The 20,329-nt window shown below is 52.6% G+C and overlaps 1 protein-coding gene across 4 annotated transcripts; it reads right to left on the reverse strand.

Annotated features, from left to right (window-relative positions):
• Window positions 1–347: 347 nt before the first annotated feature.
• On the reverse strand, window positions 348–14,325 carry LOC138822260 (histo-blood group ABO system transferase-like). Of its 4 annotated transcripts, XM_070014959.1 has the most exons (7): window positions 14,226–14,325; window positions 8,270–8,339; window positions 7,899–7,955; window positions 5,493–5,540; window positions 3,844–3,879; window positions 3,177–3,311; window positions 348–1,394 (listed from the first exon to the last, which is right to left on the reverse strand). In XM_070014959.1, the coding sequence occupies exons 1-7, from the start codon at window positions 14,236–14,238 to the stop codon at window positions 704–706; spliced, it is 1,050 nt and encodes a 349-aa protein (XP_069871060.1). In that variant the 5' UTR covers window positions 14,239–14,325; the 3' UTR covers window positions 348–703. The 4 variants fall into 4 exon arrangements, with proteins under 4 accessions (XP_069871060.1, XP_069871061.1, XP_069871063.1 ...); XM_070014960.1 differs by lacking the exon at window positions 5,493–5,540; XM_070014962.1 differs by lacking the exons at window positions 8,270–8,339; window positions 14,226–14,325 and adding an exon at window positions 6,863–6,933 and having other exon boundaries at window positions 7,899–7,945.
• Window positions 14,326–20,329: the final 6,004 nt, after the last annotated feature.

Below are 20,329 nucleotides of genomic sequence, written 5' to 3' on the forward strand. Positions count from 1 at the left end.
AAAATTGGATGTGACGGGCAGCGCCCATCTTAGTTCTAAAGTTCTATTTTTTTGTTACTTTCACTTTAGGCCTGTATTTTATTTCTTCCCGGGTTTCCGCTCTCTCTTTTATCTACCGAGACGAGCAAAAAATCCCTCCCGCATTAATCGCGGATCCCCTCTTACCTGGGAACTTACCCCCGCTCTTGTCGCGGATTCCCCCTTTTCCTGGGAATTTACCGGTGCACCACACTCTCCGTGTGTTGAGTTCTGGCTCCTGTTCAGCCTCTCGCGCAGGTCCGGTTTCGGCACCACTTGCGGCGAACGCCTTCTCGGCCAGCAAGGAAAAACGACCACCACACCAGGAGTCTTCTCAGATCACACTTTATTGGAGAGCCTTCTTACTTGTAGGAGAGCTTGAGCGCGAGAGAGCGTGCACCCAAAACATGGCCGCTTATATAGGGAATAGGAACACGGGTCGTTCTATCATTGGTCGTCTGCCTTTCACCGTCACCAGGTGCCACGGGATTGGCTGGGGACTCTACGTGGCTCGCGCATGTGCAAAGCCCAGGACCCACCGTCCCGCCACGCACTGTCTAATATGGACCTCAAAGCTGCAAGGGAGTGGGCGAAGTCTAATTGCGTTCGCCCCGGCTCCCTGCACCTTCCAGTGCAGCACGGGCTGCATGCCCTTGGCGTCGCTGACCACCGCCCTCCAGTCCCACTAGCGGTTCCGGATTTCCTGGTGATTCTTGTGTACAGCGACAAACCGCAGCTTCTTCAGGATGGAGGGCCAGGGCAGCATGTGCAGGTCCCACAGGTACTCCGGGGACAGCACCTTGGTGGGCTTGCGGAGCAGCAGGTACTTGTTCAGGTGGCTCTCGTCATGCCACACAGCCTCGATGTTGTTGGCCCGGTCGACCGCCATGGCCTCATGACAGGCTTTGGTGAGCCGGTGCACCTCCTCCACTGACCCCCCAAAGAAGCCCCCCAAGTAGTAAAAATCCCCCTGGTCGTGGGGGATGTAGGCCTGGGACTGGGGCCGGCGTTCATAGGTGAAGGCATTGCGCTTGCTCGTGTAGAAGCCGGGGTGCAGGGTGCCGAAGAGCGGGGTCAGGATCTCCACGCCCACGTGGTCCTGGAACTTCATGTCCACGTCGGCGCACACCAGATAATCCATCTCCTGCCGGGAGGGCTGCTCCAAGAACTGACTGATCATCTGCATGCGGCGCATGGACACGTCCTGCCAGCGCGGGTAGCTGCGCACGGGCAGCACCGCCAGCCGCCGCCCCAGCCCGAGCCCCACCTGGGGCACGTCTGCCGGCCGGTCGGTGAACACGTAGTAGGTGACGCGGTAGCCCACCATGAAGTGCTGCTCCGCAGACTCCAGGAACAGCCTCAGGAAGGTGATATACCTGCAAGGGAGGATGAGGGGTGGGGGAGGTGTGGCTGAGCCTGAGTCAGAACCCACCTGGGTCCAGCGGAGCCCCACCCGCTCCTGCCAATCACCCTGCTCTGAGAGATGGGGACCACCAGCACCCCACAGTCCACAGCAGACCTGAGCCAGAGCCAGAGGCTTCCTATGGCCCCAACGTTCTGCGGCCCATGTGGGCCTGAGCGAGGCGCCAACTCCCAAAGCTGTCTTTGTCACACCTCTGGACACTTGGGGCTCCACGACACCTGGCCATCATCCCTGGGGCTCCAGGACAGCTGTCCAGGGTCCCTGTGTCTGCATACTGCCTCCCCTCCTGTGGACCTGTCCCTCAGCCCCCTCTTGGGGAAGGAAGAGTCTCTATACCCAGCCCTTCCTTCACAGCATGAAGTAGCCTTCAGACAATGGCCTCAGTAAACCTTTGGTAGACCTAAGAGGGGCCTTGGATCCTCAGGAAGCGCAGGGAGCGGCAGGCCAGGCAGATGGGCACTTGAGGGAGAAGGGGCAGACCCACCAGCGTTTGCTCACACCCGGGCCTTAGAGCCAAGAGCAAGAGCTGTAGCTCAGGAAGGTTCCGCCTGCCTCATGGCCGGTCCCCCCTCGAGGCTGCCCAGAGCCTCAGCCCCTGCCCCGGGACAGGGCTCTCCACTTGCTGCCCACGCTCACCCTTCGTACCCACATGGCACGGGCTCCTCAGTGAATCCTTCTCAGGGCACCAAGCGCAGCCACCGAGGCTTCAGCCCCAGCTGACAGCGGTGGGGTGGCTGGCCGCCTTCCCACGGGCTCAGCACCTGCTGGTGTCTGCTGGGCCCGCACCGGGTCCCAGGGAGACAGCGTGCCCATACGTGGCAGCAGGGCTTTTGTGCTGGGTGCTGCTCTAGTCCCCGGCAGTGGGACCAGAGCACTCATGCTGCATCTGTGCCCTTCTGAGACCCTCCCGCCAGCCACCACCGCCTCAAGTCCCAGCTGGTGAGGTAGTGGCAGCCTCGGGCTGTCCTAGGGTCCTTCTGCACACTGCTGCTGCTGCTCTGTGGCGGGCACGAGCTTCCATCTACACCCCAGGGCCCATTCCTGCACCCAGGCCTTTCTCCACAGCCTCCCACAGGGCAGCTGGGCCTGAGGCAGCTTGCTCACGAGCTCCCATCCAGCGGGTCCCACCAGCACCCCTGGGGTTGACCGATGGGCTGCCACCCGCAGAGGCCTGCAGATGGATGGTCTACAGACTGTCGCCTCAGCCCTGCCTGGCATCACAGTGTACAGCAGCGGCCCCCGGTTGGCCGGCACCATGCTCCTGCTGCTCCCAGAGGAAGCCAGGCTCCTCCCTCCTCTCCTGCTGCCTCCTCTAGCAGAGGGGGTGCAGCCTCCCCTGGCTGAGGGGATAAGGGGAGGAGCTGTCAGGGGAAATGGCACTGGGCTGGACCAGCGGCTGAGCCACCGGGGCCCAGGAAGGTCACGGAGTGAAGGAACTTTCACAGCCACCCTTCCATCTCCCCCCACCCTCCACCACGGCCTGAATACAGGACAGATCTGGGTGTCCCCAGGCCTCTGCCCTCCACGCTGCACAATCTCTTACTTTTTTGGGGGGGGCCTGGGCGGTGTCCCTCAGCTCTTCAGCTCAAGGCTAGTGCTCTACCACTTGAGCCACAGCGCCACTTCCGGCTTTTTTCTTATTGCTTATGTGGTGCTGGGGAATTAAACCCAGGGCCTCGGGCATGCAAGGCAAGCACTCTACCACTGAGCCACCTTCCCAGCCCCCATCTCTTACTTTTTGACGGCAAACACAGATAACCCCACGGTGATGTTCTGAAGCCGGAACTGCTCATTCAAGATGTCAATGTTGAAGGTCCCCTCCCAGATGATGGGAGCCAGCCACGGCGTCAGGACAAGGACGTCTCTCCTACTGCACAGAGAAAGAGAGCCACACTCGGTGTGCAATGTGTGCCCACCGCCGTACCTGCCCTCTCCCTGGCTGCCTCCGTCCTCCCACAGGCAGACCTGGCCATCACCATGAGACCAACCAGAGGCAAATCAGACTCGAGGGGACCAGGCAGCAGCCAGCCCCAAATGCCAGCCCTGCTGCTGCAGAAGGAGCTGAGATCTGGTGGCAAGGCTTGGAGTGGTCCTCACCCCACCCAAGCACCCCTTAGGGAACCCGTGACTCTGCCAGGAACTCAAGTCAAAGAAACAGAAAAGATCCTCTGAGGTCCTCAGGTCAACCTCCAATATAAAAAGAAAAAAAAACAAAAAAAAACCAAACAGGAAACAGAACATTGAGCACTAATCCAGGAAAATCTTGAGCGTTTGTTGCTTTTTCCTGCCCTGTGGAGGATTCAGGCATGGTAGCCAAGCCACAAGCCAGCCCTAAGAAACTGCATGTGCATATCTTTGCCACAGACCCCTGCGCCCCTTGCAGTGTCAGTCCATTTACTCACGCGGGCGTCAGAGCCATCGGCTGGGGATACACCATCCTGAAAACCAAAACACAGGTGTGCACAGGAGTCACTCGGGACCCTCGTCCCACGGGGCTGTGGGGTATTGTGAGCCGTCCTTCAATGTCTACTTTGGTTGCACCCCCTCATTACCCAGAACCAGAGCTGGTGGAGGGGCTGAGGCATGACAGTCTCTAATTTGTCATAGCAAAGTGACAGAGGAACCGAGCTCCCAGGAACCACAGGGCTGGTGGACCTATGCTGCAGGCTGGGAGGGGCCTAGTGGCTCCTATAACTCTATGGGGGAGGGGCTGAGCAGCAATCTCTGCCCCAGGGAACCATCAGATGCCCACACCAGCTCTCCTGGGCCTCAGACTGGCCTGTGGCAGTTTCTGTGGCACCCAGAGCCCAAGCTCCCCGTCTCAGGGTGTCAGAGCCCAGCCTCAAAGGTGGCAGGAAACCCTGTCCATGCCAGGCCTGGGACACTGGGAGCAGCGGACCCCACAGATGAGGAGCCCACAGGGCAGAGCCTGCAGCAGCCATCATTATCTTCCCGTGATGGCTCTGGGAGTAGGAGTCAGCATGGAAAGGGCAGGGAAGCACAGTGCAGGCTGCAGCAGGGATGAACCCTGATGACACAGGTGACAAAATCACGCCACTCACAAAAGGGCAAAACCTGCTGGTGCAGTGGCTCATGCCTGAAATCACAGCTACTCAGGAGGCTGAGATCTGAGGATCGCAGTTCAAACACAGCCTGGGCAGGACAGTCTGAGATGTTTATCTCCAGTTAGCCACCAAAAGCCAGAAGTGGAGCTGTAGTTCAAGTGGTAGTGAGCTAGCCTTGAGTGAAAAGCTAAGGGACAGTAATAAATCCCTGAGTTCAAACATCAGTACTGCCACATACACATACTCAATGACACAGACACAGACACACAGACAGATATACACACAGACACGAATACAGACACAGACATACACAGACAGACAGACACACACACACACACATAATCAACGACACAGATGGAGACAGACAGACAGACAGACAGACAGACACACACACACACACACACACACACACACACACATGAAGTTTAAGTTCTCGTTACACCAGCATGAGAGTATTCCTCTTTAAATCAGGTGGATACAAAGGCACAATGCCTATGTGCATCTGATCGGATAAACTAATGTTTATCAAAATGAACTCCAGGAAATAGAAACAAGAGGTTTACTTCTTCATTGCTGGTTTTGTTTTCTTTTTTTTTCTTGTTTATTCATTTACCTGTCCTTGGAAGGGTAAAGGGGGCATAGAAATGGAGGGACAAAGGGTGAACAAATGCAGCAGTGGTACTCACTGGACACTGTGTTGAGAATGAACTCTACAACTTATGCGTGGGGTCGGGAGGGAAAGTCAGGGAGACAGAGAGGGAAGGGGTGACATTGTCCAAAGAAAAATGTACTCATTACCTGACTTATGTAACTGTAATGCCTCTCTATATTATCTTTATAATAACTATTTTTAAATATTTAAAAATTTTTTTGTTTTATTTTGTTTGGCAAGGGAAGTCCCACTGCCCAGATCAGGCCCAGGCAGGGGTGCCCAGCCCCCTCCCCACTCACACACCAGGTCCAGAGGCACCAGGAGAGGACACTACCTGGACAAGGCTCTGCTCTGCTCGTGCTCCCCCTCCACAGCAGCCACTCTAAAGGAGGACACAGGGGTCAGGTCTATGCCAAGAGCAGAGTATCAGGCACAAGTGCATGGGACTAGCTGGCCTGGGGGAAGGCCACCCCTCCCACGCCGAGGCCAGTCAACCCCAAATCCCAGGGAGGGCCAGGGATCAAGAACCTGACTGCTGGGCCCTGGACAGGAGAATCTGGCTGTCCAGCGGCCGCCTGGCCACCCAAGAGAGGGAGGTGGGGGATCCCAGCTGGAGGCCAGCCCAGGCACGAAGCTCCTGTGGCAATTCCCCAAATCAAACCGAGTTCAGCAGCCACACAGGACATGGGGCTAAGCTGGAGGAGACCCAATCAATCCGGCCCACATTTGATGAGGCAGCAGTGCCACACAGGCCGCAGGCACGGGGCAGCCTCGGGACTCCCTGCTGTGAGGTCAGCGGAGGCCCAGCCCCAGCCCAGCGCTGAAGGCTGCTCACCTGTCCTGGCTGGTCCCGCCCTGAACTCTTCCTCTTAGCTGATGCGCACCTAGCGACTGATCACCTGGACATTAATTTTATTGAGGAATTTTGCTCTGTTTTGGGTGTTGCTGTCTTGGGTTTCTTGTTTCTGTTTTTCTCTTTTGGTTGTCTTTCTTCTCTTCTCCCTTCTTGATCATTGGTGGCAGCTTGTTTTTAATTTCTGCCTGCCTATATACCTACTCAGCTCGCCTCACTTCCCCTGGCGGCCTGAACTCAGCACAACATCCACTCAATCCTGTTCTACTCACTCACTCCACGTCCCACACCCCTCTCCCAAAAAGCTGGGCTCCGACCCCTTCCCACCCCAGCAACCAAGCAGCTAGTGTAATTCCAACAGTACCGTCCCCTCTGACTCCTCCTACGGCTGCACAGTTAAAGGCAGTCTTCCTCGAGCACAAAAACCCACATCAGACCCTATATCCATCTAAAGAGAGCAGAGCAGGGGCGATGACTGGTCACCACCTGAACTTTCCACGCCCCAGGCCCTGGGACGCTCCTGCAGCAGCCTGTGAAGCCAAGCACCCCCACCCATCCCAGACAGCACCTTGGACATCTGCCAACCCAGAGCCACCCGCCAATCCATACACCACTGCCCAGTCAACTCCCCCTGGGAGGGGCTGGGACTAACAAGGAGGAAGAGAGAGGCTGAATTCAGCTGGAGCAGATGGCTTACAACTATGAACACAGAGCAAAGAAACCTTTTGGGGGGCGGGGTAGGTAGAGGAGTGAGAATGACTGGAATACACTTAAACATGTGGAGATATAAAAATAATTATAGCCCTATTGTATAACCACTGTAAGCTAGTAATAAAAAAAGAGCACAGTACCAGTGGTAGAGTGGCTCAGTGATAGAGCGCTTGCCTTGCACGCATGATGCCCTGGGTTCGATTCCTCAGCCCTACATAAAAAGCACAAAAAGCCCAAAGTGGCGCTGTGGCTCAAGTCGTAGAGCTCTAGCCTTGAGCTGAAGAGCTGAGGGACAGCGCCCAGTCCTAGAGTTCAAGCCCCATGACTGACAAAAAAAAATCACAGTAGCACTCATACCTGGCCCCCTACTTGGGTGATGGCGATACGAGCATTATAGGGGAAAAGCTGGAGATGCTATATACATATATAAAAAGGCAAGAATGAAAGAAAAAAATGAAGGAAGGAACGAAGACAGGAAGGAAGGAAGGAAGGAAGGAAGGAAGGAAGGAAGGAAGGAAGGAAGGAAGGAAGGAATTGGGCCTGCATTTGCAAAACTACCAGCCACAAAGACTGCGTGAGAGGAGTGGTGAGTGGGGTAGAGCACTGACCGAGGAAGAAGCAGCCAGAACACAAAACAAAAAGGAGACAAGACATCCAGGCAGAGGGCAGGGAGCAAACAAGAGCTGGAGCCTGGCCTGCCTGGAGCTGCGGGGGACACACGGCCGGCAGCAGTGGGCTGTGGAGGTCCAGCAGGAGGGGTCAGGCCACAGGAGCTCCTAACCTGTGCCAGGAGGAGCAGCTCCTGTGGCGGGAGGGGCCAGGCAGATGGAGGGACAGACAAGCTTTGCTACCACAGGGCTGAGAAGGCAAAGAGAAGCCCACGGATGTGGAGACACAGAAAGGCAGATGAGGACCTGGGGACCACCTGGTACAGGGGTGAGGCAGGAGGGTGGAAGGCTAAGCCATGCTCTCAACAGGCTCCTCAGGTGGAGGGCACAGAGAGCCAGGGGAGCCCAGGGTCGGGGCTGGAGGTCAGATGGGAGCTGAGGACAAAGGGGGACAGGCAGACGACGCTTTAGGGCAACTGAGGTGACAAAGGCTGCCGGACGGGACACACAGGTCAGGCTCCCAGCACAGACCACACAGGCCCCTCCTCCATCCCTCAGCCTCACTCACCTGGACTCAGCTCCCAGGCCTCCCTGTGCCTGTCTGCTGGGGGTCAAGAACCCATAGCTAAGAGAAGGAAGTGGGCAGAGACAGCTGCTCAGGATGCAGGCCTGCAGGGATCCCCTGCATGGCCCTACCCTCCACCCAGACTGGCCTTCCTCCCCTTCCCCAGGCCAACCACCCAGCCCAGAGACCCTCCACCAAGTGGAAGGAAAATGGGCATCACCGTGAGGGCCAAGGGCACAGGCCAGGACAGGCTGGACACACCATCTAGGCCAGCTGAGGGTGGCAGCACCCTCATCCTGCTGGGATTGTGGTGTGGAAGGCAGCCCAGGGCCCCACCCAGGTCCGGCGGGCCACTCCCAAGCCCAGCCTCTTACCTGAAGAAGACCAGAGCGAGAGTCATCAGGAGAAGGGTTCCGGGGTGAAGCAAGTAGTGCTTCAGTTTTCCTGAAATACAGAGTGGGAAGCTCAGCTGCTCCCCCGCCTTCCCTCACCTCCTCCCAGCATCTCTTTCCTTTGACTTTCTGTGAGGAACCTGCGCATGCTGGGCCAGCGCTGGTCACTGAGCTTCGAAAGTCAGGAGTTTTCCTGCTTTAGACTTGGAATATTGGGTTGGGGGCGTGGCTCAGTTGGGAGAGTGCTAGGGAAAGAGTAAAAGCTTCAGGTACTGAGTTCAAGTCCCAGACTAAGAAAAAGAAAGGAAGGAAGGAAGGAAGGAAGGGAGGAAGGAAGGAAGGAAAAAGGAAGGAAGGAAGGAAGGAAAAAGGAAGGAAGGAAGGAAGAAGGGACAGAGGGAAGGAGGGAGGGAGGAAGGGAGGGAGGGAACGAGGGAGGGAAGGAAGGAGGGAGGGAGGGAAGGAGGGAAGAAGGGAGGGAAAGAGTTCAAATACCCCTAACAGGCATTCTCAGAAAGGCTTACTGAACACCACACATCACCACCTGTGATTGGCTCAGGCCCTAAAATCAGTCCTTTCATCTCCCTGTACTACTGGTCTATCTTTACCTTACTGTTTCCTACTCCTCCAGCCATGAAACACATAATTCCTACTAGCTTCTGGGAAACCTAGGAACCGGGCAGGGAACACCAGACCTCTCATTTGTGTATTTGGCCTGCACTAAGGTTGGAACCCAGGCCTCATTCCTGCTCCCTGGCTTGCTCAGCGAGCACTGGAGCACTTGGGCCACACCCCCAGCCCTTATTTTTGCTGATTATTTAGGAGATGGCGTCTCATGGACTGATCTGCTGTGGGGAGCTCCAAACTGTGATCCTCAGATCTCAGCCTCCGGAGTAGCTAGGATTGCAGGTGTGAGCCACTGGTGCCTGGTTGCCACATACCTTGAATGTAATTTTTCCCCTCATGTATGTAGTTGGGACATGGTTTGGCTGTAGGAAAATCTAAGTGAAAACAACTTCTTAGTTTTCAAGTAACTTTCAAATTTTTAAACTTTCTTTTTGTTTTTGTTTTTTCCCAGTCGTGGGGCCAGAACTCTGGGCCTGGGCGCTGTCCCTCAGCTCTCCAGCTGAACGCTAGAGCTCTACTACCTGAGCCACAGCGTCACTTCCGGCTTTTACTGCTTATGTGGTGCTGAGGAATCAAACCCAGGGCCTCATCCATGCAAGGCAAGCACTCTACCACTGAGCCACCTTCCCAGGCCCATTTTTTTAACTTTTAAAACTAAGTTCTTTTTTTACTTTATTGTTAATTTAGAAGGGTTATATATACAGAGAGGTTACATTGACTTGCGTCAGGTAATAAATCCATTTGCTTTGCCACAGAGTCATCTGTCCTTCATTCTCTCCTATTCCCTCCCTCCCGTCTGCACCCACAGTTGCACAGTTCACTTTCACCGATGACCAGTGCGCTCCACTGCTGCATTTTTTTACCCTTTTCCCTCATATTCTGGGTCCTCCCCCCGCCCTCCCACAGAAGTGCACGTGAGCACGCCATGTATAAGGTAAACAATAAGGAATCAGCAGAAAAAGAAATCAATTTTTAAGTCCTTTGTTTCCATTTCTTTGGAGTTTGTTTCAGTATGTCTATTATTTTATATACACATGAAGAGGTGCTTGGCCATTACACCTTTATGATTCTCTCCTAAAACTCTCCTCTGTATGTGCATATCTAGAATCTGGTATACTTTGTCCTATCCCAGTGCATTTTCATTGTAACTTCTGCACATCAGGGAGAACCTGTGAAGTTGGTCTCTCTGATCTTGGCTTACCTCACTTAACATGATTTGTTCTAGTTCCATCCATTTCCCTGCAAATGACATTATTTCTTTCGAATGGCTGTGTAAAATTCCATTGTGCACAGGTACCCCATTTTTTGGATCCACTCCTCTATTGTGGGGTATCTGGGCTGTTTCCATGGTTCGGCTATTGTGAATAGTGTGGCAGTGAGCATGGATGTGCAGGTGTCTTTATCATATCCTGGCTCGTGATGGTCAGGGTAGATGCCCAGGAGTGGTATGGCTGGTCACAGGAAAGTTTCGGTTTTGAGGAACCTCCAGACTGCTTTCCAGAGTGGTTGTACTGGTTTACATTCCCACCAGCACAGCAGTAGAGATCCTTTTCCCCCACACCCCTGCCAACCTTTCCTATTGTTCAACTTCAAAATGCATGATGACAACAGGGATCCACTTTTAGTTTTCTGCACATGGCTGTCCAGTCCTCCCAACACCCATTGTTGAAGAGGCTGTTTGTTCCCCTCCTTTGCCGACTCTCAAACAACTGTAGTTATGCGCTTTTGTTTTCTGCATCTTCCAACCTGTTCCATTGACGCTCAAGTCTATTTTTGTGGCAATATTATGGCTTTCTAGCAAAGTCTGACATCTGGAAACAGCTGCCTAAACCAGGACTGCAGGGTCCACCTGTCTCTCCCCAGCCACCTCTGCCTGCTTCTCCTCTCCCAGCTGGTGCTCCTCCCTTGGCCCAGCCTCTCCTCTCTCCTGACCCCGCCCCTCCTCTCCCAGGCCCCGCCTCCCTTCTCCCCTGCCCTGCCTCTCCTCCCAGGCCTTGGCTCCACTGCACTCACCTGCCAGTGTCCACTACTGCGGAGCCACGGGCATGAGGCAAGCTTAGTAGAATTAGGCCTAGGAGTGAGTTATCGGTGTGGGTGGTATTTGAAGTGCTTAGATAAACTAAGTGAAACTATTAAGTCTAAGCTTGTTGCTATTGATATACAAACTCATCACAGGGTCATGGTTCAAATCCAGCTTAGGCAGGAAAGTCTGTGAGACTCATGTCTCTAATTAACCACTAAACAGTCAGAAGTGGAGGTGTGGTAAAGTGGTAGAGGGCTAACCTTGAGCAAAAACAGGTAAGGAACAGGACTCAGGCCCCAAGTTCAAGCCCCAATACTGAGAAGAAGAAGGAGAAGAAGGCTGGAAGCCAGCCAAAATGGATTACTGGCAATGTGGATCTAGTAGAAAAGCACCGGAAAAAAAAAGAAAAGCAGGTAGAAACGCAGGCTGTGTAAGAACAAAGCCCTAAGTTCAAGCCCCAGTATTGGCAACAACAATAGTAATAATAATAATATTAATAATAGTAAGCAGCCAAAGTGGGCCTGGAAGTATGAATCAAGCAGTACAACACCAACTAGGAAGCAAGCTATGCAAGAGCAAGCCCCAGGTCAAGCCCCAGACCTGTAACAAAAAGAGAGCAAAAGAATACTCATGGATAGCTGCAAAGTATATGAAACATAGATTTCAACTTCACTAGTCATTAGGGGAAAGTATTCTAAAATCACAAGATGCCTTACATGCATTGTATACGAATGAAAGGCTGAGCATGTGATCTGTCAGGGCCAAGGGGAGCAGCTAGAGCTTTCAGAAGCCACTGGAGAACAGAGGACCCTACAAGCACTTTGGAAATTAACTTGGGCTTCCTGCCCCTTGAGGAAGGAAATGGGTGTGTCCACAGAAAGACTAGTCTACATTTGCCTCCCGCAGCTCCACCTGCCAAAGGTCTAACCTAGAAGCTAAGGCCAGGCTAGGTGTGACCATACACTGGGGCAGTGTGAGGAATGAGCTATGGGTGAACTCAACCCACTGAAAGAGTCTCAAATTTAATTATTCTGGGTGAAAAGAAGGAATTCAGCGTCTAATTCCTTTTATATAAAACTCTAGACAAGCCAGGTTCTGGTGACTCATGCCTTTAATCCTAGCTATTTAAAAAATAGAGCTCTGAAGACTAAGGTTTGAAGCCAGCCAGGGTAGGGAACTCTGTGAGACTCTTATCTCCAAGTAATCACCAAAAAAGTGGAGCTGTGGCTCAAGTGATAGAGCAAAAACTCTCAGGAACAGCTGGGGGGCTGTTGGCTCACTCCTGTAATCCTAGCTACTCCAGAGACTGAGATCTGAGGACCATGGTTCAAAGCCAGCCCAGGCAGGAAAGTCCGAGAGACTTTTATCTCCAATAAACCACCAGAAAAACCAGAAGTGATGCTGTGGCTCAAGTGGTACAGCGCTCGCACTGAGCTGAAGAGCTCTGGGTCAGTGCCCAGGCCCGGAGTTCAAGCCCAACAACTGACCAAAAAAAAAAAAATCTCAGGAACAGCACCCAGGCCTAGTGCCCAGGCCCAGAGTTCAAGCCCCACAACTGACCAAAAAAAAAAAAAAATCTCAGGAACAGCACCCAGGCCTGGAGTTCAAGCCCCAGGATTGGCCCCCAAAAATAAAGCCAGAAGTGGAGGTGTGGCTCAAGTGTTAGAGCTCCAACCTTGATAATAAAGCTAAGTGAAAAAGTGAGGCCGGGAGTTCAAGCACCAGCACCCTCCACCACACACAGGTCAAACGCTCAAAACACGGGGATCCAGGAAATGGGACAAACGTGAACAGATTCATCCCGGCCTGTCTGGTGACAGGAGGCCCCAGGCCAGCCTGGCCAGGCCAGTCTACCTGCTGCCCATCAAGGAGAGGTTCAGGCAGGTGTGAGAAGCGGCCATTATTCCCACTTCCTCCCCCAGGAGGATGAGCTGCTAGCTGCTCACTAAAAGACAGGTGTCTGCAGCCTGTCGGGTCTGCAGCAGCCTCCCTGGGGAGGGAGCTGCTTCCTCTCGCAACCCTCCCGGAAGGCCCTGAGAGGCCAAGACAAAGGAGTCAATGGATGAGGACGCCTCTGGGAGTACTTCCCTGCCACTTGGGGAGGGATCTGGATCTTTCTCCCTGATCTTCCAAGCAGGGGAGACACCCAGGGCCAGGGTTCAACTCTGAAGTATCTGCGATCCCCACAGAGGCCGACCCACGCTGAAGAACACCCCCGGCAGAAGGAAGGTAGCACACCCTGCCTTCCTCCCGAGGCTCCATGGAGCCCACCTGGCTGCCAGGCCCTGGCAGAGGAGAGAGGGTGAGGAGGCGGGGCTGCTGCTCCCCACCAAGAGCTTTTAGGAGATCCACACTGACTGGGCCCGGCCATCGCCACTTGCTAGTGGGCGTGCCACCTGCCTCTGTTCTCAGAGCTGCTCCCCTGCTCTGACTCCCACAGCCTAATGTCCCTTGTGCCCAGACACTAAGTCCCCGAGAGCCCAGGTGTCTTGTTCCCAGCCCAGCGGGGGCCTCAGGTGGCAGGGAGGCTGGGGGGCAGGGCCCTACAGAGGCTCCCGGCTCCCAGACCACCTGGGCAGGGAGAGACACTGGCAGCACAGGCCTGATCCACAAGGCCTGGCTGGGCGGCGGCCCCCCACTTGCCTCAGCTCCTTCCTCCTGTCTCACCTTCTGACCTGTGGCCTAGAAGGATTGTCACCCACCAGCCACCGGGGTCTCTCCTCTCCTTCCCGCTTTCTCCCCACAGCTCCCCACGATTCATCTCTCTCCTGACAGATCTGAGAGTTCACATCTCCTCCGGTCCTCTGGCACCTGAGCAGGTGGAGACCACAACCGACAGAGGGGACAGACGGGTCACTAGCACCCACAGGAGCCAGGAACGGGCAGAAAGCTGCAAAGGCCAGGCAAAGGCCTGGCACTACAGTCTCCACTGAGGTCCAGCTCCTGTCCTAACACCACCATTGTGTCCCCACTACACACGCCGGCACACACACACACACACACACACACACACACACACACACACACACACACACACACACACACACACACACACACACACACACACACACACACACACACACACACACACACACACACACACACACACACACACACACACACACACACACACACACACACACACACACACACACACACACACACCAGATCCACAAACCCTCAGGGCTCCTGCCAACCCTGCTGCCTAACCAACCATCTCTGAACCTCTAGCTCAAAGCTAAGAAGCCCCCAAGCCCATGATGAGTCTCCTTTTTCCCTCCAGCTCACCTCTGGGATCCATGGCTCCCTGGTGCCTGTTGAGAGGCAGGAGCTCAGTGCTAGACCTCAGGCACAAAGCCAGACCCACTGCAGAGCCTGGCCCAGCCCCCTGTCCCTTCTGGGCGTGGAGGCGCTCTGGCAGGCTTCTGATTTGCCCAGGTCTGCCTACCACAACCAGCCTCCTCAGTCCAGCGACCCCACCAGAGATGGCCAGTGCCTTAGCCACACCTCAGACCCAGCAGGCCCTGGATGCTTCCTGCCGCTGTCAGTCCAGCCTTCCCTCCTGAGGGGCCCCAGCATGCTCACGGGCCCAGCCCCACTCAGCTCTCCAGCACAGGTGTGCCCAGTCTGCCCCAGCTCTCAGCCCCTGACTCCAGCATGGACAGCTCGGCCCCCAGCCCCCATGTTTGCTGACACTTAGCAGGTGGAACCATTTGCTCCCGAGGGCTAGTGTGTGAACCAGAGATCCCTTCCACCTGCAGCTACAGATGAGCCTACAGGAAGGTTCAGGAGAAACTGTCCTCGGTTACCTTAGGGTCGGTGCTACCTGATAGACCGAGAGGAGGCCCCCACCTGGCCCCGGGGTGCCCACAGAGAAGGATTTGAGGGCACACTGAGGTAGACCCCAAGGAAGTTTGTAGGGAAAGCAAAGCCAGAGAGGCAGTGTGTGAACCAGGCGTGAGCGGGTGCGCGTGACGACAGGGGCTGCCGACACGCTTACATCAGGGGCACTCAAGAAGAAGGACGTTGGGAGCTGGGCACTGCTGGCCACGCCTGAAATTCCAGCTACTCAGGAGGCTGAGATCCGAGGACCACATTTAAAGCCAGCTCAGATAAGGAAGTCTGTGAAACTGTCACCTCCAATTAACCACTGGAAAACCAGAATTGGAGCTGCGGCTCAACGTGGAAGAGTGCTAGCCTTGAGCAAAAGAAACTCAGGGACAGTGCCCAGGCCCTGAGTCCAAGCTGTATGACTGATATAAAAAGAAAGAAGGGGGGAGGAGGGAGGGAGGGAAAGAAGGAAGAAGGAAGGAAAGAGGGAAGGAAGGAAGGAGGGAAGGAAAGAAGGAAGGGAAGAGGGAAGGAAGGAGGAAAGAAAGGAAGGAGGGAAGGAAGGGAGGGAAGAAAGGAAGGAGGGAAGGAAAGCAGGAAGGAAGGAGGGAAGAAAGGAAGGAGGGAAGGAAAGAAGGAAGGAAGGAGTGAAGGAAAGAGGAAAGAAGGAAGGAAGGAAGGAGGGAAGGAAGAAAGGAAGGGAGGGAGGGAGGGAGGAAGGGAGGGAAGGAGGGAGGAAGGAAGGATGGGAATGAGGAAGTTAGGTTTTGAGGCTCAAATCACCTTAGAGTAAGAGATCCCAGATGATCCCCAGCCTGGCCCATTCCGTCATTCCTGCTGTGACACTGCTTTGTCCATCTCACCAAGACCTCAAGGCTGCCCATTCACTAAGCTTGGATCATCAAGGCTGCCTGCTCACTAAGCTTGGATCATCAAGGCTGCCCAATCACTAAGCTTGGATCAGCAAGGCTGCCCAAGCACTAAGCTTGGATCAGCAAGTCAAACAGGATGGATTTTGTCTCATGCCTTCTTCAAAACAGGTGTCCATCCTTGAGATAACACATTTTAAAACAGGCTTTGTGTCCAGAAAAGTCATTTCCCTGGAATAAGTATCTCATCTAAACATTTCCAGTGGTTCATGCCTGTATTGCTAGCTACTGAGAAGGCTGAGATCTGAAGATCACAGTTCTAAGCCAGCCCAGGCAGAAAAGCCCATGAGACTCTTATCTCCGATTAACCAGCAAAAGAAGCTAGAAGCTGGCACCAGTGGCTCACACCTGTAATCCTAGCTACTCAGGTGGCTGAGATCTGAGGATCTCGGTTCAAAGCCAGGTGGGACAGGAAAAGTTCATGAGACTCTTATCTCCAATAAACCACTCACAAAACTGGAAGTGGAGGTGTGGCTCAAGTGGTTGAGTGCTTGCTGTGAGCTGAAGAGCTGAGGGACAGCGCCCAGGCCCAGAGTTCAAGCCCCACGACCAACCCAAAAAAAGCCAGAGCTGGAGTTATAGCTCAACTGGTAAAGCACCAGTTTTGAGCAAAAAAAGTTTAGGGGAAAGTAACCAGGTCCTGAGTACAATTAACAGTAAATCAACAAATAATAAATAGCATGCTAATTAACTGGGCGAGTAGGTAAGGTCAGAAAGAGAGAGGGAGCTACTCTTTTTCCCTTCACATTTTTTGTTTCCTTTTTACTAAACATTACAGCTCATGAGAGAATGTAAGGCTTAGGACAGAAACCGTGCTGAGATGCTTTTTTTTTTGTTTGGTCATGGGCTTGAACTCAAGGCCTGGCATGGTCCCTGAGCTCTTTGTGCTCAAAGCTAGCTCTCTGCCACTTGGAGCCACAGCTCCACTTCTGTTGGAGCTAGTGGTTAATTGGAAATAACCACTTTCCTGCCTGGGCTGGCTTTGAATCTTTTTTATTTTATTTTATTTTTTTGGGTCCGGTTGTGGGGCCTGAACTCTGGGCCTGGGTGCTGTCCCGCAGCTCTTCAGCTCAAGGCTAGCACTCTACGACTTGAGCCACAGAACCACTTTATCCCTACTCGCAGGAAGTCAACAAGGGTGGTGAACCTAAGCGAGAAGGAATGAAGGGACAAGAGATACGAAGAATGACAGCAAGACAGGGATTCTGATCAAGCTGCAAATTTTTATTTTTCACACAGGGGTATTTATATGCTTGGAATAAGGAAGCTTTTTCATTGGCCATTAAGGAAGCTTTTTCATTGGCCATAGCAGCTGCAGGGTGTTTGCTTAGGGCAGGGTGAAAAGGTCGGATTCTGTAAACTCAGCCTCAAGATGTTCCAGTGAGATAGTCAAGCCTATCATGTTGAGAGACTCAACTTTTGGCTCCCGACATCTCCCTCTTTCTTATTTAGAAAATTGACCATCAATTGTTGGCTGCTCTTTTTAAGAGGGTGACAGAGGCTCTGTTCCTCTAAGGGCCCAGGGTTTTTCTCCGCTCCCAAGCGAGCGTCCTCACTCGGGGAGGGGAGTTTTACAGGCCTTGGCATGTTTTTTGAGGAGACGGCTTGTGGGTATGCATGCCAACCGTCATGCACCAGAGCTTGCCACTCAGGGGTCTTGGGTTTTGGGATCTCGCGGATCCATCCCCCTGCAGTCTTACCTGCATCCTTGATTTGAGCATTTTTCCTTCCTCCCATAGGTGCATCCTCCCCCAAGTGGAGGGGCCTATAGGAAGAGAGGCGAACCTGTCCCTTATGGCAAGGGCGCAATAGGTCTTGCCTGTTGAATGGTCAGGAGTTATGAATAAGGAGGAGGGTTTTCTAAATAAGAAAAAAAGGGAGGGGGGGTTCCCACTGGAACAAGCTCATGGCAAAACACTAATTAAAAGCCTGGGGTAAATCCTAGATCTCAATGCCTTGGTCTGCCCTATCAAGGTGATGGTAATGAACCTGTATGGGTTTAGAAGCCAAGAGATCAATCTGTTGTTTAATAAAAGTTACAAGCCTATTTAAAGCAATCCTCCGATGTTGGTCTGTACTGTTGAGCGGAGGTAAGCCACTTTGTTTCCACAGTTAACCGTTTGGCTCCAGCTAACGGGGGCCGAATAAAATCCCCCTTTGCATTTGCAGGGGACACAAAAAGAGTGGTCATGAGATTTTTTTGTAGCTGGAGGGCCAAGGCCACCGTATACAAAACCCCTTTAAAAGAAACACTTCAAACAGGAGGGTCCACGTCTGGAGTTCTAGCTGCATCTGTAAGAGAAAAGGAATCATCCTCAGGGGGAAGGTTTCCCCTGGGTTGTGGTAAGCCATTCACCTGTTTTATCAAGCATTCTGGCAGCCACCTTGGGGCCACTTGTTCTTGATCTAAAATACAGGCTGAACCTCGCCCCCAGATAAGAACAGGATCTGGACCCTTCCATTTGCCTGTAAGGGGTCACGCCATATGACAGACGGGTGAGCAAAACTGGAAGATGGGTGCCAATGCCTGTCAGCTGCCGAGTGGCATTCATTGTCCAGAGTTAGAAAATTAAGGGTGAACAATGTGTGACTAAGGCCATCTCTAGGAGTGGAAAATGAAAAGGCAGAGGCTTTGAGGCGAGTAAGCCAGGTTTTTAGGATGTGGTGGGCTCATTCTACGATGCCCTGACCTTGGGGGTTAATCTGAAAAATAGCACAAAACTGTTTAAACTTGGCACTGGTATAGGCAGGGCCGTTGTCTGTCTTTATGTGGGCTGGTTTTCCCATTACAGAAAAGGCTAAAACAAGGTGAGAGAGAACATCTTTGACAGTTTCTCCTGAGTATGGTGAAGCAAAAATGAACCCGCTAAATGTGTCTATGGAGACATGTATATATCTTGTTTTTCCAAATTCAGGAAAATGGGTAACATCCATTTGCCAGATTTGATTAGGTAGCAGTCCACGGGGGTTAACACCCAGGTGTTGTACAGGAAGGGAGACAACACAGGCAGGGCATGTCTTTACTATCTCCCGTGCTTGTTGTCTAGTAATTTTACAAAGCAACCGAAGACTCTGGGAATTTAGATGGTGGAGATTATGTAATTCTGTAACCTTTTGGACAGACCCAACAAAAACCGGAAAAATGGAACGAGTGGCCACATCAGCTTGAGCGTTACCCTGTGTAAGAGGGCCAGGGAGATCAGAATGTGCCCTAATGTGTCCCAGAAAAAAATGGATGTCTCCTGGCCTGAATTAGCTGTTGAAGCTGAGTAAATAAAATGCCGCACTGGAGGAAGCTTTAATAGCGGGCGAAATTTCTAGGAAGGGAACAGAATGAGCAATGTAAGCACTATCTGTATAAATATGAATAGGCTTATCAAAAAAGTCACAAAAACCTGTGTTGTAGCACAGGTTGGGCTATAACAAGCTGGGCTGATTGATAAGGGGGATCAAAGGTGGTGGAGTGGTTGTTAACAACGAAGGCCACACGGCCATTGCTTGAGCTATCTGTAAAGACAGTGAGGGCTTGAGGAATGGGAGCCTTTTGAGTAACCTTGGGAAAAACAAATGGATATAGCTGGGCAAAGTGTAAAAGGGGATCATTGGGGAGATGATTGTCAGTTAGTCCTAAATATCCTGACAGGGCAATGCCCCATTCATCCCCAGTCTGAAGTAAAAATTGAGTCTGGTCTTTGGTGTATGGAATTAAAATGGTATCAGGGTCCTTGCTGAAATATTGTCGAGAGAGCAAGCGACCTTTGATAATGATAGAGGCTACCTGGGCAGGGTCAACAGCAATAACCTTGGAGGATGTGGTAGGTAAATGGACCCAAAGCAGGGGGCTGCCCTTATTATTGGAGTGGGGAATCCATTGCCAAAACAATCCTGTGGGTGTATGAGGGGTATGTAAAATAATTAAGACCAGAGGAAGATTATAGGAAATCTGTGTAACAAACTGCTGGCCGATGGCCTCAGTAACTTGGGTTAAGGCATTTCATGCATTGGGAGTAAGCTCGCGAGGAGAGGAGGGTCAGAATCACCTTTTAAAATCTCATTAAGAGGCAAAAGCATGCTGGGGGGCAACCTTAGGTATGGCCTAAGCCATTGAATATCTCCAAGCAACTTTTGAAAATCATTAAGGGTGTGAAGATGGTGTAAATGAAGTTGAATTTGAGGAATCCAAATTTGATTATTTTGGAGTTCTAGACCCAAATAAGTATAGGGGTCCTGTGTTTGAACTTTATCGGGGGCAACCTGTAGTCCCAGGGCAGTAAGGGCTTTATAAAGGTCTAAATAGCAGTTTCTAAGTTCGTGGGTGTCAGGTGCAGCAAGCAACAAGTCATCCATATAATGTAATATATAGACGCGCTGCCATCGTTTTCTCACAGGGTCCACTGCCTGGGCAACATATTTTTGACAAAGCCTAGGGCTATTAGCCATACCTTGGGGGAGTACCTTCCATTGAAATCTTTGCATGGGGCCTTGAAAGTTAATGCGAGGAAGGCTAAAGGCAAAATAGGGTCTGTCTTCAGGATGTAGGGGAATTGGTAAAAAAAAAAAAAAATCTTTTAAATCAATAACCATTTTGTAATAGTCCCTGGGAATAGCCACCGGTGTGGGAATGCCTGGTTG

Source organism: Dipodomys merriami, unplaced genomic scaffold (assembly GCF_024711535.1).
Source record: "Dipodomys merriami isolate MVZ:Mamm:240054 unplaced genomic scaffold, mDipMer1.0.p SCAF_11, whole genome shotgun sequence".
Taxonomy (NCBI): domain Eukaryota; kingdom Metazoa; phylum Chordata; class Mammalia; order Rodentia; family Heteromyidae; genus Dipodomys; species Dipodomys merriami.